Raw genomic sequence first — 17,163 nt, 5'->3', positions numbered from 1 at the left:
TCCCCATCCCACCCCGCTGCCTTTTTTCTCAGGAAAACCTTCCTTGCCTCCGATCCTATTATAGCGCCTGCTATTTTGATGCTCTTGGCTCGTAGCCTATCAGGCCGGCTCCTATCAGAAAAGTTCCAAGCGGCTCTCATGGCCGCTGGCGCTGGGCAGATCTCCGGCCTGGAGCGGCGAAGCGTCTTTGAACATGAGCCGGACTGTCCCGTCTCTCGCCCACTCCCTCCCTCCCTCCCCTCCTGCCTCGCCATTTCGGGAGATAAAAACCACAAGCCTAGTTTAGGCAAGCCTCTATTCACTGAGAAGGGATAACAGCCGTCGTGGAGTGCAGCCAAGTCCGCTAGCACTCTCTCTTTCTCTGTCTTTCGCTCTGGAGGTCGTTTCACACGTTACGCAGTCAGAAACCCGGGTTTGCCACCGAGGAGGTACTCTCAGCAGGAGCCACAGCCAATCCCGTCTCCTGGCCGCGTGTGCCTGGAAGAAGCACGCGTCTCTCCCCCGTTTCCACGTTCACTGTTGGCTTTTTAGGAACACCCGTGTAACCCGAGCCTATGCGAGTATACTAGGGAACAAGCCACCGTGAAATCAGTGGCATTTGCTCCCAAATCAATCGAAGTTTATCATCAGCATCAGTAAAGCGGTGGGGGATATACACTTGAAAAGGTGTGGCGTGAAAAAGACATACCATCAGCTATTGATGGGCGCGGGGAATAAACACCCTTGATATCCCCGTGATTTGGGGAACGGGTAGGTCACATTGCATGCTGAAGATCCCAGGTTCGATTCTCAGCCTCTCCAGGTAGGGACTGGGGTGTCTCCTGCCTGGAAACCTAGATATCTGCTTCTAGTCAGTGTAGACAACACTGAGATAGATGGACTGCTGGTCTGATTCAGTCTAAGGCGCCTTCCCGCCTTCCCACCTGCCCTTGCTGTGTAACGATTTGCCTGTTGCCATTTGCTCTTCTTTGCAGGGCATGGAGGGAATCAAAGTGTTCTTACACGAGCGAGAATTATGGCTCAAATTTCATGACGTGGGGACCGAAATGATTATAACCAAAGCTGGAAGGTAAGAATCCAGATATTTCTCTTTTTGGGGGGTCAGAATGTGGGTGATGGAGCTGGTGGAGACAGACTCATTTTCACTAGATGTGTGCGTGTGTGATGGGCGTAGCCAAGATTTTTTTTATTTTTGGGGGGGAGACTTTAAAATGGGTGGTGGTGGTGGTGGTGGAAGCGAGTTATCTGCGATGCAGTTGGTCAGTTAGTTAAATATTTTTATTTATTAACTTGACACCCATTTTAAATTTATTCTCTATATCCTTTTGCCTTTGTGGTTTTCCACCGAGGTTGCGTACTGTAGTCTTACCACAATGTTGTAAGCCGCCTCGAGGGTTTTTCTTTTGGTCAAAAGGCGGGGCATGGATATTTTTTAGGTAAGTTAATGGCTCTGTGGAGAAAAATAAATAAATGAAATATCGGCCTGCTTCCCTAAAAGACGAAGAAACACGATTCATTTGTAGGGCTGTGTGTGTCCTCGGAGGGAGGGGAGTTCTTTTGCGAACCCCATTGAAATGTAAAGAAGCATTTCCGGGCAGTGGCGTAGCGTGGGTTGTCAGCACCCGGGGCAAGGCAAGTAATTTGCACCCCCTAACCCTAATCCCCAGATGTTGCGCCCGGTGCGGCCGGCCCCCCCTGCACCCCCCACGCTACGCCACTGTTTCCGGGTGCGTCATAGCAGCCCGGACGTGCCTTGAAGGCTTCTGCCCAGTGAAAAATACGCAGGATCTGATGTCGCAAAAAATGCAATATCAGGAGTGACACTGGAGCTCTCGGAATAGATTTCCTTGCAGGAATATTTCGAAGAATTGATCTTAAGGTTTGTGGATGCGATAATTAGGGCGATGCGTGCACTATATAGAAGGCAGGCGAGTTTGGCCAACGTCAAGCACGTCTTGGGTTGCAATGCCTGGCGCGTTTACTTGTGAGTAAGTACTAATGAACGTAGTGAGGTTGACTTCTGAGTAGACGGGCGTGCATAGAACAGACTGGGGCTGGAGAGTTCTGTTCTGAAAAGTGATTGGCTTTGATCCACGGGTGGTGGGGAAAAAAATGAGAAGTTTTGTTTCTCCTGAGATTCTCCCCCCCCGTTTTAAAACAAGTTTAGGTGCTGCAGCAACTCTTCCAGTTATTTTCGCAGGGTAAGCATTGCAATAATCGAGACAAAATGAAACCATCTAAAGGCCCGCCAGTTTCGGTGGCACAATACTGACCATGTCAATTCAGAAGTAAGTCCTACTCAGAGTAGATCCACAGAAATGAATGAACGTAGGCTAGTCATTTCCCTCTGAATAGGGCTTAGTGTATCAACCCAAAGTGTTTCCCCTTTTCTTAATGTGTTTGCCTGTTTGTGTGTGTGTGCACAAACAACACTTCACTCAAGCTTGCTCTGGTTTTGTTAATTAATTAGTTATTTAGGTTGTATCAAGTTTAGGGACAGGTGAATGCTTGAAATTAACGCAGTGAATACTATGTATACCATTAGACTGCGATTCTGCGCGCAATTACTTGCGAGTAAGTTCCACAGAACTTTCGAGTAAGCATGCATAGGATCGTACTACGGGGTTCCATTGCGCTTCTCAGTTTTGCGCGCGCGTTATATATGCGCAAATCTAGACCCAATGACATCAAAACAATCAGATCTGAGAAGGGTCCTTCATAAACTATTTGGCCTCCTCGCCTCTATATTTACCATAGTATAACTCGCAAGGGCGCTATCTCTACCTCTCAGTGTTGAGGGGGAAAAAAGTGTTCTGATCCCGCCTCCAATTATGGTTTTCCAAAAACACGCTCCACCACAAGCGCTGGAGGTTATGCTTTAAGGTTCAGTTTCTACTCCAGCTTTGAAATTAGTCCTGTTGAAATGAATGGTAGGGTCTGACTGGAAGATTCTGCGTTTGAGGAGTTTAGGATTTGCTGCAATTTATTCTGTGTTTCTGTTTCTGAACACAACGTTGTTTCTCCCCCTTCCCCTTGTGTTTATATTATTCTATTCTATTCTATTCTATTCTATTCGTCTGCTATAAGAATGCTTTAGAATTAAGATGGATAACTATAATCACTATTGGTTACTAGCCACCCTGGCTATGTTGTACCTCCACCGCTAGAGGCAGTATGCTGCAGGTACTAGTTTCTGGGGACGATAGGCGGGGAGAACACTGTTGCGCTCCGATCCTGCCTGTAAGCTCCCCATGGTCGTCTGGCTGTACCCCCCCAGTGATTATTTATTAAATTTTCAAAAAAAATCACATATACAGTACATTCCAATACATAATATTTTTTTCTGTTGTTTTGTCGACTTCCCACCCCATTTCCCATTATGTTTTTTTATTGCTTCCCCTTGCTGCACCCTATCATCTCTCTCTTATACCATAACAACAATGCAATAATCTTTAATTCCCTCTGTTGCTCATAGTTCAAATCCTGCTTGCAAATTCATCATACTATAATATTTCTTTAAATAGTCTGAAATTATTCTTCCAAAAAACAGTCACCATTAAGTTCTCTTATTTTAACTGTTAACTTTGCCAATTCCATGTTTTCCATCACTTTTCTTATCCATTCTTCTTGGGTGGGAACTTTTTCCTTCCAAATTTGTGCATAGAGAATCCTGGCTGCTGGTGGTTTTATTTTTTATGTTGTGAAGTGCCCTGTGATCTTCGGATGAAGGGCAGTATGCAATTTTAATAAATACATAAAATAATAGATGGGCCATTTCCTGATCCACTAGGATTCTTCATACATTCTTACGTATAAGAATTAGTGAATGGAGCATTGATTAGTTCACATCCGTTGCATCAGCCGCAGGGGGAAGAAGAGAATAAAGTTCTACTGCAGTTTTGGTGACCCTGCTGCCACTCACTTCTAAGTTTTGAGGATGCAAAGAATTGCTTAGTGGCACAAACAGTTTGTCTTAGCAAACAGGATTTTCAGGCACCCCTCCCTGCTTTTTATATACAGTGACTACCCACTGCTTTAGCATGTCCATTTAAATTTCCATCTCAAAAGCAGTTCAGGAACATAGGCAGTGGTCATCTATTGAATCAAACCCTTGGTCATCTAGCTCTGTATTTTCTACATGGGCGGGAAATGATTCAATTCAAGATGTCAGGTGGGGGACATTCCAGATCCTACCTGGAGATGCTGGGGATTGAACCCGGGACCTTTTGGATGCAAGGCAAATGCTGTACCACTAAGCTACAGCCCTTATCCATGTTTACCATGTGGCACAGTGTATATGCCTTTGTGGAGGAGAAGCAGAGTCCGAGGAAATCTTATACCTGTCTACCTGGAAGTTAATCCGATTTGGTTCAGTTGGACTCACTTCCAGGTACAGGATTGCAGCCTTTGGTTCCCTCCATTTCTAGATTTATTGTTAATTGGATTCTGGCCTAGAATTGAAATAGAAAAAAAGAGACAATTATACAGTTTCAAACAAGTTTATTCCTGTGGTTCTTTTGGAGGTACCTTACAGACAAGTTGTGTTGTGTGTGTACATGGGGGGGTTGTTGTTTTTATTTTGATTATATAATTTGTGGTTTTGCATTTTGATTTTGTTCTGTGAACAGCCCTGAGACCTCCAGGTATAGGACAGTATATAAATTCAATTAATAATAATAATAATAATAATAATAATAATAATAATTACTCATATATACTCAATGTTATGTATGTATAATGCATATAATTGTTATGCAGCGAAGTATATTTTATAGAAATAGTTTATATATGTAAATGTATATGCACACATGCAAACATATAATTATATCCATAGGTCTGTTGCAGCAAGAGTCTTAAAGACTTTCAAATTTAAAAAGGAAGAGCGTTTATAAAGTATGTTTTAGAAGTGTGATTTTATTCAGTAAAACTTTGGATGCCACAGAAGTGTTTTAAAGTCTCTTGCTTGTGTGCATTGATATTGTAATAGATCTGTAATGCTAAGATGTTTAAGTATAGTAAATGTTAGGATTTACTGGTAATTAGAACTTGTATGCTATAACTGGGATATGTTATAAGAAAGTCTCAATGTGTATTAGAAAGGAAGTTACAGGAGGGGGTTGAGGTGTCTAAATCGTGCTTATGTGTAAAGACTGTGCTTGGACTTTGAGAATGTAATCAAGATCCATGTGCATTGGAATGTGTGTTCCTACTTCTGAGCACCAGCAATTAGCGTGTGAAGAGTTAATTAACCTATGTAAATGTCCAAAGTGTGCACCAGTCTTTAACAGTAGTCAATCAACAAGTGTTGATGGTCAGGAGAACTCCTTTGTTAGGTGACACCTGAGGGGGTTAATCATTAGTATTTCAAAGCATCAAAAGCACCATTAGAATGCAATAATAATAAAGGATTAAAGGAGGCTTAGCGTTTAGGAGCAGCAGAATGAAGAGAGATGCTTTAGACTGGAGTGCTGCACTGCAGTGGGGAGCAAACCGCTCTTGAGATGACCATGCTGTAAGATCTGGACTTCCTCCGTGCAGACTGAAGGAGTAAATATGTGAATATATAGTATTTCTTAAAGCTGTGACAGTCTCTTGTCATGTCTTCACTTCTCCAAAGCAGCCCCATGGGCTCTTGCCTCTGTTTGGCAGAGAGAGGGGCAGGCACCCAACTTTTGTAAACAATATAAACATAACTGTTAATCTCGGGGTCATGGGTTTGAGTCCTACATTGGGTGAAAGATTCCTGCATTGTAGGGGGTTGGACTAAATGACCCCTGTGGTCCCTTCCAACTCTACAAATCTATGTTTCTGTGAATCTGTTAGTCTTTAATGCTTAACAAGACTTATTGTTGCTTTCCACATACCCGGTAGTTTTTTAAAAGTTATTTTTACAGCAGTACACTTACGAAACTGGGACGCGGGTGGTGCTGTGGGTAAAACCTCAGTGCCTAGGACTTGCTGACCGTAAGGTCGGCGGTTTGAATCCCCGTGGCAGGGTGAGCCCCCGTCGTTCGGTCCCAGCTCCTGCCAACCTAGCAGTTCGAAAGCACGTCAAAGTGCAAGTAGATAAATAGGGACTGTTTTATAGTGGGAAGGTAAACAGCGTTTTCGTGTGCTGGCTCGCCAGATGCAGCTTTGTCACGCTGGCCACGTGACCCGGAAGTGTCTTCGGACAGTGCCGGCTCCTGGCCTCTTGAGAGAGATGAGCGCGCAACCCTAGAGTCGGACACGACTGGCCATGTTGGGCAGGGGTACCTTTACCTTTACACTTACAAAACACAACTGCAAATACAATTGCAGAGCAGCTTACAGAAATCAGTAGCAATTAAAATGGAGGATTTGCAGAAGAGCTGAGGGAAGCACAAAAAAATGTATATGTGATAAATTTTGTTATTTTTTTATATTTTTGTATTGTAAAATGAATAAAAATATTTTTTTTAAAAAAGGAATCAGTAGCAAGACAGGTGTGCAATCTGAAAGACACAACATGCAAGGAAAAATGGAGAGAGACGTAGGAAGGAAAAAAAACAAGCTCCACCAGTAGCTCTTAAAATTCCAGTCCTTCTTCTCTTGTTCCCCAACTGCTAAGAAGGACAACTGTCTAAACCCCTGAGAATTGCTCCCAGTTAGTGTGTTGACAATAATGAGCTAGATGGGCCAATGGACTTACTCATAATAAGGCAGCTTCCTATGTCTTAGGGACATGGCCGTAGCTCAGTGGTAGAGCATCTGCTTTATGTGCAGAAGGTCCCAGGTTCGATCCCTGGTACCTCCAGTAGGTTTAAGGACACCTGCCTGAAACCCTTGAGAGTTGCTGCCAGTCAGTGGGTGTAGATAATGCTGAGCTAGATGACCAACAACCCAACTTGGTAAAAAGCAGTTTCCTATCCTCCTAGCCTTCCTTGTGAGTTGCATTTGCCTTGTAAGGACCACCCAGAGACCTTCATGGCTGTGTTGAACACTCTGAACCAGGGATTGGGAAGCTAGGGCTCCAATTCCCATCCAGCATGGCCAGTGGTCATTTTATAGCTCAGCGGGTGGCGCTATGGGTTAAACCACAGAGCCTAGGACTTGCCGATCAGAAGGTCGGCGGTTCGGATCCCCGCAACGGGGTGAGCTCTCATTGCTCGGTCCCTGCTCCTGCCAACCTAGCAGTTCGAAAGCACGTCAAAGTCCAAGTAGATAAATAGGTACTGCTCCAGTGGAAAGGTAAACGGCATTTCCGTGTGCTGCTCTGGTTCGCCAGAGGCGGCTTAGTCATGCTGGCCACATGACCTGGAACTTGTACGCTGGCTCCCTCAGCCAATAAAGTGAGATGAGCGCTGCAACCCCAGAGTGGGCCATGACTGGACCTAATGGTCAGGGGTCCCTTTACCTTTACCTTAACATCTTGGAGGCCAGAAGCTCCCCACCTCTGATAGCTCTTTGTTCTATTTTGGAAACTGTATGACAGCATTTTGTTTTCACTTGGTTTTGCTTTGGGCTGTTTAAATTACTTTGTGACTTTTACTCGGGATTTAGAAATGCTGCATTCTGGTTGGAGAGTGCTATAGATTACACAGATGCAAGGGTGAGAAATTATTTAAAGGCGTCAGATATTGGATGACTTCTTTTGAAAAAAAGAGAGGGAGGAAGCAGAAAGAAGAGATAGGAATCTTAAGCAAATTTATTTGAAGTAAGCCAATCTGGAAGTAGCAGGGAATACTTCTGAGTAAATGCTTAAGATTGCAGCTGTAAGAAAACTTCTGGTGGATCATTCCCCTTAATGATAGGTAAAGGTAAAGGTACCCCTGCCCGTACGGGCCAGTCTTGACAGACTCTGGGGTTGTGCGCCCATCTCACTCAAGAGGCCAGGGGCCAGCGCTGTCCGGAGACACTTCCGGGTCACGTGGCCAGCATAACATCGCTGCTCTGGCGAGCCAGAGCCGCACACGGAAACACCGTTTACCTTCCCGCTGGTAAGCGGTCCCTATTTATCTACTTGCACCCGGAGGTGCTTTCGAACTGCTAGGTTGGCAGGCGCTGGGACCGAGCAGCGGGAGCGCACCCCGCCGCAGGGATTCGAACCGCCGACCTTTCGATCGGCAAGTCCTAGGCGCTGAGGCTTTAACCCACAGCGCCACCTGCGTCCCCTCCTTAATGATAACTGGACCTCATATGAAATGTTTACTTTCTGGTTCTCAATCTTGGTTATACTACGAAAGACTGTAATTGCAATTTGTTCCAGAACAAATGTTTTCAGATCAATGCATCTCTCTGCTAATATTTACATGTCTTTTTCTTCCCCTTTTAGGCGCATGTTCCCCAGCTACAAGGTGAAAGTGACGGGACTCAACCCCAAAACAAAGTACATCCTGTTAATGGATATTGTCCCTTCTGATGACCACAGATACAAATTTGCAGATAATAAATGGTATGCAGCCTAATTCTGTTTTGGAGATAGGTCAAAAACCATGCAAGATTAAAGGGTTAAAAGCAAAATCTATACAGAGCAAAGCCAAAAGGGGCCGTTGTTCTTTGGTGTGGCGTGGGATACCCTGCTCCTTGGACTAAGACAATTTGTCTATACATTGAAGCAGAGCTGAGGAAACCACAGGCTAAGGGTGGCCCTTTAGGCCTCTCTTTCTGGCCCTTGGAACTCCCCACAGACCCCACCCGTTACTGGCTCCGCTTTGCACCTTGAGTGGTTTTCCCTGGCTGGAAGATGTGCTCTCATAATGCCTCTCATTTGCCTGGCTGGAGCATAGGGAAGTACAAAGCGAAAAGGTCCAGAATTCAGCCTTTTTGCATTGTGTGTAGGGACAGCTCTAAATATTGGGTGGCACACAGCTGAATGACACTGTAGGGTAGGTCTGTACCACTCCAGACTTCAGGTAAATCTACCAGACTTTGCATATTCAAGAATGTGATTCCTTCAGCTGCAGCATGTAATAGGCAGTCTGTTCTGTTAGTGGAGGGGAGTCCATTAGGGCAAGTGGGGGCAATGCCCCATCAAGCTAAGTCTGTCCTCTTCCAGCCTCCGCCTGACCACTTCCTTACAAGTAGGAGGGGTAGTGCTGGCTGTCAGCATCCTCCTCCTTAGTCTCATAAAATTGAGCAGGGAGTATGGTGGGAACAAAACCAGAATGAATTGGCTCTACCTATCCTAGACCAGGCATAGGCAAACTTGGCCCTCCAGATGTTTTGGGACTACAATTCCCATCATCCATGACCACTGGTCCTGTTAGCTAGGGATGATGGGAGTTGTAGTCCCAAGATATCTGGAGGGCTAGGTCTGCCTAGGCCTGTCATAGACCAATCAGTAACTCCACCAGGCATTTTCTCTGGCTCCCTCTACTGTTGGCCTCCATGCCTTCTATCCTACTAGTCCCAATCAACAGCAGTCTCTACTGCATTCCATGACTTCAGGACTCTATCATCCCTCTCTGCTGCACATTCTCATTCTCATTATCATCACTGGCAATGTGGTACAGTCTATTGTACCACCTCCAGACTCTACCACTTTAGCTACTGCAAAATTAGTGAAGGGATGGGGCATGTCTGAGGAATAGGACTGGGAGGGAAAAACCATTTGACAATTCTTCTCTTTCTCTGGGCTTATTCACAATTACATTTTGCCCCACTCTTTCCTGGCACAGATTTGTGCTTAAAAGTTCTGCGTCCAAGCAGTTGCTGTTGGTTTTTACCCTGGAGCTTTCCCTGCAAAAGCTTTAAAAAGTGGGGTTTCATGGGGGAAATCTCTGGACCATAAAAAAGGGCACTTGGACACATAACTTTAAAGCATGGGCCATGCATGGAAAGAGTGGAGGATAAGCTGTTCTTCCCTCCTCTGATTTGCAGCCTTTTCTGATTTCCTAACATAGTTGAGAGAATAAAACAAAACACCAAACCCACTGTGTTGATTTTGGTTAGGTCAGTGACTGGGAAAGCTGAGCCTGCCATGCCAGGAAGATTATATGTGCACCCGGACTCGCCAGCCACTGGGGCCCATTGGATGAGGCAGCTGGTCTCCTTCCAAAAACTCAAGCTGACCAACAACCATCTTGACCCATTTGGCCATGTAAGTACCTGGCAGATTTAATTTCATATTGGCTGATACAGACTGACACTGGAACTCTCGTCAAAACAAGACAAACTCCAGCTTTTCAATCAGAGCTTAATTGGAACCATACATATGCACCACAATAGGATTTAGCAATCTTAAGCTCCTGTTATACGATATCACGGATGGTGACTCTAACCACCTGCAGAGTGCCTTTCGTTTGTCACCGAGGAATCGCAGCCACTCCCAGTAACAGGGAAGAGATGGAGAAGCTGAGACCTAGCTGTTGTTAAGACTACAACTCCCATCAGGCCAAGGCAGCAAGATGAAAGGTCAGGGACCATGGGAGTTGTAGTCCAATGACACCCAGAGGGTCACAGGTTTTCCGCATCCCTGGTTTAGGGATACCCAACAACTCTTCTCATTTTAGAAAGTAGACATTTTGGGCCATGATCCAATGGCAACAACAGAGATGGTGAATATAAACTTTCACAACGTTGATTTCACTTTGTGCCAGATTGCAACCTAGATTACAGGTGGATAACCTGTGACCTTCTAGATGCTGATGGTCTAAAACTCTCGCCATCCTGGTAGGGACTGATGGGATTTGAAGTCCGACAACATCTGGAGGTCCACAGGCATTCCACTCCTTGCCAAGATAGATAAATTGATGGAGAGCAAACCCCAATGAATTCTCAGTTGAATAGCTTGGGTGCTGTGTAAGGGCATGCGCCTGTTGTGGCTTAGACTGTAGACATCCTGTATCTTTAAAGCACATTTGAAGCACAGTCTCATCCTTAAACAATTCTGGGCTCTATAGTTTACTCCTCGCAGAGTTACAATTCCTAGCAACCCTTCATAAACTACGGTGCCCAGAATTCTTTGAGGGGTAAAACATTCTTTGAAGCTAGAGTGTATATGCAGCGCTTGCGAAGGAAAATGAGGAAAGAGGTGTTTTTAAAAAACTACCTTTATTTCAGAATTGCAACTAATATTTCTGCTGGTGAGGGGGATATGGGTCAAGGAGTGCTCTGTTTGCAAAAAAGGGAAGCATAAGACGACATATGCTAACAAGATGTCGTATCTAATAAAGCTGACATTATACATATTGTATTATTTATTGGATTTGGTGTTTATAAAATAATGAAGTAGAAACAATGTAGGAAATTACTGTTTTATATGTTCACTTGGGAAGAAAGTCTCTTGATTTATCCGTGCTTCCACTGCTCTGTTATTTTCTTTCATGTACACCTCTACACATATTGCTCGAAGTCTAATTTCTCAAAGGGGAATAATAGAATTGTAGAGTTGGAAGGGACCACAAGGGTCATCTAGTCCAACCCCCTGCAATGTGTGAATCTTTTGCCCAATGTGGGGTTCAAACCCACAACCATGAGATTAAGAGTCTCATGCTTTACCAACTGAGCTATCCCAGAAGCATGTTCAAATGCCCTGGGAATTATTCTTAGGCTCAAGCCTCAACCTAGGGATGGGGGTGGGGGGTGGGGAAGAAAGAGAAATTGAACTGCACTCTCATTTAAAAGGGAACTGACTTAATTCACCCTTTCTGACATGAGACACAGCCATCCTCCAAAATTTGCACTTTCCTGAACGCTGAGATGTTCTAGCCAAGTAATGTGTACAAAAATGCATATATTTGGGTAAGATATATGGAAGAATGCATTATGTTAGTGAAAAATAACATGCAGCAATGCATTATATTTGGGAATGCTGCTTTGCAAAAGTGTGTCTTTTAACCAAAATTGCATACAAACATGTTGTACATTGGGATAAATTCACACAAAATTAGTGGTACATTTTCTGACATTAAAAAAAAAATCTCAAAGTGATGTGGAGAACTGAATTTAAATTAAAAAAGGAGAGAGAGAAACAGAGAGAAACTGAAATTGACAGATTCACCCACCCCCTACCTAAAACATATGTCTCTTCTAATCTCAGATGGGTGGAGGCAGAGGGAGACTGTGATATTTTTCAACAATGAGAGAAAGCTCCTCTGTGTATGATCAGAGACAGCCTGCACTGCATTCTTATCATCCAACCATATATTGTTTACTGTCCTTTCCCAGCACTGAAAACAGGTTGCTGTGGACAGAGGCATAGCAAGGTCAGGTGGTACCCAGTACAACTTTTTTTTTTGTCAACCCCCCCCCCCCCCGTTGCAATTTTTGGGAACGTTGCCCAGAGTTGTTGACCTTTTTTTTAGGGAGGGTTGGCTGCAAAACAGATACAGGGGTGCCAGTGCCACCCACCGACCGCCTATCGCATAAAACTGCCCGCCGGGGATGCGAGCGCTGACGGCTGGGTGTGTGTGAACGCCACCCGCTGGAGGGGGGAGGCTGATCGCTGGCCATATTTGCGTGATCAGCGGCTGTATTTTCACGACGGTTGCACCAATCGTGAAAATCCACCCGCTGGGCGTGAGGATTTTGTCACCCTCCCCAGGCATGACACCCGGGTCGGACCGCACCCCTGCACCCCCCTTGCCATGCCCCTGGCCTGTGGAATCACAAAAGAACAGAATTGGAAGAGGGCCTCTGAACTAGTACAGTGGTACCTCGGGTTACAGACACTTCAGGTTACAGACTTCGCTAACCCAGAAATAGTACCTCAGGTTAAGAACTTCAATTGAGGATGAGAACAGAAATCACACGGTGGCGGCACGGCAGCGGGAGGCCCCATTAGCTAAAGTGGTACCTCAGGTTAAGAACAGTTTCAGGTTAAGAACGGACCTCCAGAACGAATTAAGTTCTTAATCCGAGGTACCACTCTACTCCTGCCTGCTTAAGTACAGGACCTGCTATTCAAGATACAGCTGCAGCAGCTCTGACAGCTGGTGGTCTAGCATCTTCTGAAATATCCCCAGCAAAGGAGAGCCCACTGTCTCCTGCGGAGGTCTGTTCTGCTATGGAACCACTCTTCCTGCTAGGAGGCTTCTGTTTATGCTTAGCTAAAATCCCTTGCAGTTCTAGTCTCTCCCTCCAAAGCAGGCTTCCTCAACCTCGGCCCTCCAGATGTTTTGAGAGTACAATTCCCATCGTCCCTGACCACTGGTCCTGCTAGCTAGGGATCATGGGATTTGTAGGCCAAAAACATCTGGAGGGCCAAGGTTGAGGAAGCCTGCTCTAGAGTAACAGAGGAGATTTTTCAATTGAGGTCTGCATGCTTTTGCTGCCTATTGCAGACTGACTGCCAGAGCAGCAGCAGCAGCAGCAGAGAGAGCACATTAATGCTCAAATTCTTTTCACTAAGCTGAGGCTGACAGCTGAAATGCCGAGGGATGGGCGGCCGGGAAGCCTGAGCCAGGAAGGTGTTTAACAGTGAATAAAGTTGGTCTTAATTTGATGGAAGTGTGCTTGATGCATTTTGGTGGCAGCCGCGCCCTGTCAACAGTTGGCTCTAATTGAGCTCCGGCTGCACAAGTGGTTCCTGCAGACACGTGGAGGGGAGATGTGAGATGAAATGGGAGACAGCAGCGCCTTGTAAACAAGGATCTGTACAATGTGCTAACTGATCTAGTAACCTAGATTGAAGTGCAGCCGCCCAGCCCAGGTTACAGTTTGAATTAATCCTCATGGCTGACTGGACTGACATCACACCCACCCACACACCCACACACCCAGTATTCTAGTCCAGGCTTAATTTTAGCTGTGCAAGTCTTGGACTTAGCTTCAGAACCTATTTTTGGTGTTAGACCTTAAGGAGGAATCAGAGCATGTACAGAATGCCTCCTCTGCTCCTCCTCCTCTTCTTTTTTAAGGATTGCAATCCTAAACTTATTTATTAAGGGTTTCAGGTATATTGTACACAATGGGATTTGTTTCTGTGCAAACATTCATCGGAATGTGTTGTGATTAATTAGAACTTGCTTCTAAATTATCTTCGACTAAGGGCAACAATTTCTAGTTAGTTGCATTCCGCACCTTCACTTGTTATAACCTTGAACAGTGCAATCCTATAATGTCCTTTCAGAAGTCTGACCTACTGCCTGACCCAGGGCCTTACGTGCAAGTAAGCAAATGTGTATAGGATTGCAACCTTTTTGTAAAACGCTTTGAGAGGTTTTTGAAGTGTATAAATCTTATGAAAGAAACAAACAAACACGAAACATCGAAGAATCTTGTGGCACCTTTAAGACAAATGTATTATAGTATAATATAATAATAATAATAATAATAATAATAATAATAATAATAATAATAATAATAATTTGTTAGCTGTAAATATGCCACAAAACCTTTCACTGGCTTTGTTGCAATAGACTAGGGTGAAATCTACACACATATAAAAAACGTTGTGAAAATGCTTTTTCAAAAAACATTTTGAAAAATATATTGAAATTCCCATAGCTCATTGTTGCCATCTAGTGTCACATTTGCATATTGCACTTTACAACACACTTAAAACATTTTATTTGCAGCTGTATAGCTGAGTCCTAAGGCAGCTAGCCCTCTGGAAACAGTTACAACCTTAGCCTTAAACATTTAATAGCTAAACGGTATGTTTGTGTGTGAAAGACTACAGTTAAGGAAGCGTGATCATTAAAAAAAAAAAATTTAGATATTGCTGTCAGTCAGAATAGATTCCAGGGCAGACTGCAAACCTTTACAACTAAATCAACCAGACAAAAACACAAATTAGAAACAAGCTGTAGATTCATGACAGAAAGAACAGAAACACTTAAATTGCTTGAGGTTTGACTTGGTAGCCACTGCAAATATATCTCTCTATACCAGGTGTGGGGAACCTGTGACCAGTGGAGACCAGTGGAAGCCAGCCCATTAGGACACATGAAGAACTGCCCCCCCAGCCCCAGTCTGCCCTCAGCCAGTCTCCACCTGCTTTCCTTGCTGATTATAACCAGATCAGGCCCAGGGTATGCCTGCCAGCTTCCTCTTCCACCTTAAGTCTCAGTGTTGCCTTTGCAGAACTGAGCAGGGAAGAGGAAGGGGTCAAAAATGGACTTAGTTGGCTCTGCCTGTTACTGGCTGTGGCGCCACCTACAGGTGGGCTCCTTGTCTTCTGCCCTACCAGTCCCAATGAGCACCAGCCATCACCGCCTGTGGTGCCCTGGATACCGTTGGAGAACAAATCCCACCAGCCCCAGGCAGCATAGAGTTGTAGCCCGGCAACACCTATATCCTCCAACTCTTCCTGAGGACACCACTTCATGTTGTAGGAGAGAGGTTTGACATGTTTCAGTGCTTTCATCTCCTGGAGACAAGAACAAAACAACCTTCCCTGCACATAGAAAGCTAGAATGTCCTGGTGAGGGACATTCTTCCCTGAGGGGGCAGTTTTCTTTGTGCAATGAGTCTGATAGTTGGCTAAGTGATGCTGGGAGTCCATCAGCTGAAGATCACTGATGTAGTTAATACTAAGCTAGATGGACCAATCGTCTGACTCAGTATAAGGCAACTTCATATGTTCTTCATATGTTTTAACCCAAATGGGGTACCAACAGTGGCAGAGCATGAAACTCTGCCACTGTTGGTACCCCATTTGGGTTAAAAGTAGATCCTGGGTTTGAAAAGGTTGAAGACTTTGATAATCTTTGGTTGCCCTTTCTGGAATCACATTAGCCACGATTCCTGCATTGCAGGGAATCTATGATCTTCCAACTCTGTGATCATTTTTCTCTCTCCCCCCCTCTCCTCTGTGTGTCTCCCCCCCCCCCCCCGCAACTCCTAGCTTAGGCTGGGGTGGGGTGTGCGCGAAAAGCTGTTTCTTGAAGAATTTTATATGGGCTTTCATCTAGGCCCTTCACGGCCTAGGACCCTTGTACCTACGGTATGCCCCATGGAGGACCTTAAGGTCCATAAATAGCAACACCCTAGAGGTTAGATTAAGGAAGTTAGATTAGCCTCAACCGAGCCAGGGCCTTTTCAACACTGGCTCCGGCCTGGTGGAACGCTCTGTCTCATGAGACCAGGGCCCTGCAGGATCTGATTTCTTTCTGCAAGGCCTGTATGACAGAGTTGTTCCGCCTGGCCTTTGGCTTGGAGTCAATTTGATTCCCTCCCCCTCTTTCTTTTTCCTTTTTCCTCCTGTGATGAGGCTGCATTTTAATGTTTTAATGTTGTATTTTAATCTTGTTTTTGAAGTTGCATTTCAATCAACTTGTTTTTTATTGGTTGTTAGCCGCCCTGAGCTCCGTCTTGGCTGGGGAGGGTGGGGTATAAATAATTTTTATTTATTATTATTATGGGCATGGATAGCTCGGATTGTTGAAGCATGGTGTTGATAACGCCAAGGTTGCAGGTTCGATCCCCATACGGGACAGCAGCATATTCCTGCATGGCAGGGGGTTGGACTAGATGATCCTTAGGGTCCCTTCCAACTCTAGGAATCTATTATTCTTTCTTTCTTCCCCCCAACTCTGCGCTCTCTCTCTCTCTCTCTCTCTCTCTCACACACACACACACACACACACACACACACACACATACTAGAGAGACTCCTGGCTTGGGGTGGGGGACGCGCAAAGGGCAATGGGCGCTCCAACTGGGACGCCCCTTCCCACTGGGCCCAACCGTCTCCCTCCCTGCCAAGCGGAGCCCGCGCTCCACAACAATGGGAAGCGGGGAGGCGCGCGGGCGGCCCCCTCAATTAGGAGAGCCGTAATGAAATTAAAAACCATTAGATCGTTCACCGTTGATGTCTGCGGCTCTCCGGGATGTCAGAGCCGATTTGGCTAAACCCCCCGGATGAGAGGGGCTTTGCGAGCAGCCCTGACGTCCCGAGGCCCCTGGCTGGCGCAGGCCCCGCGGGGCAGCCTGCGTCTCCCTGTCGCCAGAATCGACGGCAATCATTGTCAGGAGGGAGGAGGAGAAGGGACGGACGGGCGGGACCGATACGCTCCCCGTCTCCTCCTCCTTGCCCCTGGAGATTAGGCTTTGGGGAGCGCCGGAGATCTGCAGGACTTGGGTCGGCTTGGAAGGCTGGGGCCGGGTGGGGTGAGGCGCTCGGGAGGTCCTTCCGACGGGCACCCCCCTCCTTCGGCATTCCTTTCAAAGGACAATGGGGAGATGGAGGGGAAGGATGGGAGGAAGAGATGGGGTCAGGCGCCCTGGCGCATTCGTTAACCCCATGCCAAATGCCCA

General features: G+C 45.6%; 1 protein-coding gene across 3 annotated transcripts in view; it reads left to right on the top strand.

Moving 5' to 3' along the window:
- The window catches only part of TBX5 (T-box transcription factor 5), a 96,949-nt gene that overhangs the window by 61,237 nt on the left and 18,549 nt on the right, over positions 1-17,163 (top strand). For all 3 annotated transcript variants that reach the window (XM_083717370.1, XM_083717371.1, XM_083717369.1), the window contains exons 3-5: positions 975-1,069; positions 8,294-8,413; positions 9,913-10,060. In XM_083717370.1, coding sequence (XP_083573496.1) covers positions 975-1,069; positions 8,294-8,413; positions 9,913-10,060 — 363 coding nt within the window. The remainder of the gene's footprint in view (positions 1-974; positions 1,070-8,293; positions 8,414-9,912; positions 10,061-17,163) is intronic.

The sequence above is a fragment of the Podarcis gaigeae genome (assembly GCF_964106915.1).
Source record: "Podarcis gaigeae genome assembly, chromosome: 16".
In the NCBI taxonomy this organism is placed as follows: Eukaryota; Metazoa; Chordata; class Lepidosauria; order Squamata; family Lacertidae; genus Podarcis; species Podarcis gaigeae.
This window is presented reverse-complemented; position numbering and strand designations above follow the sequence as displayed.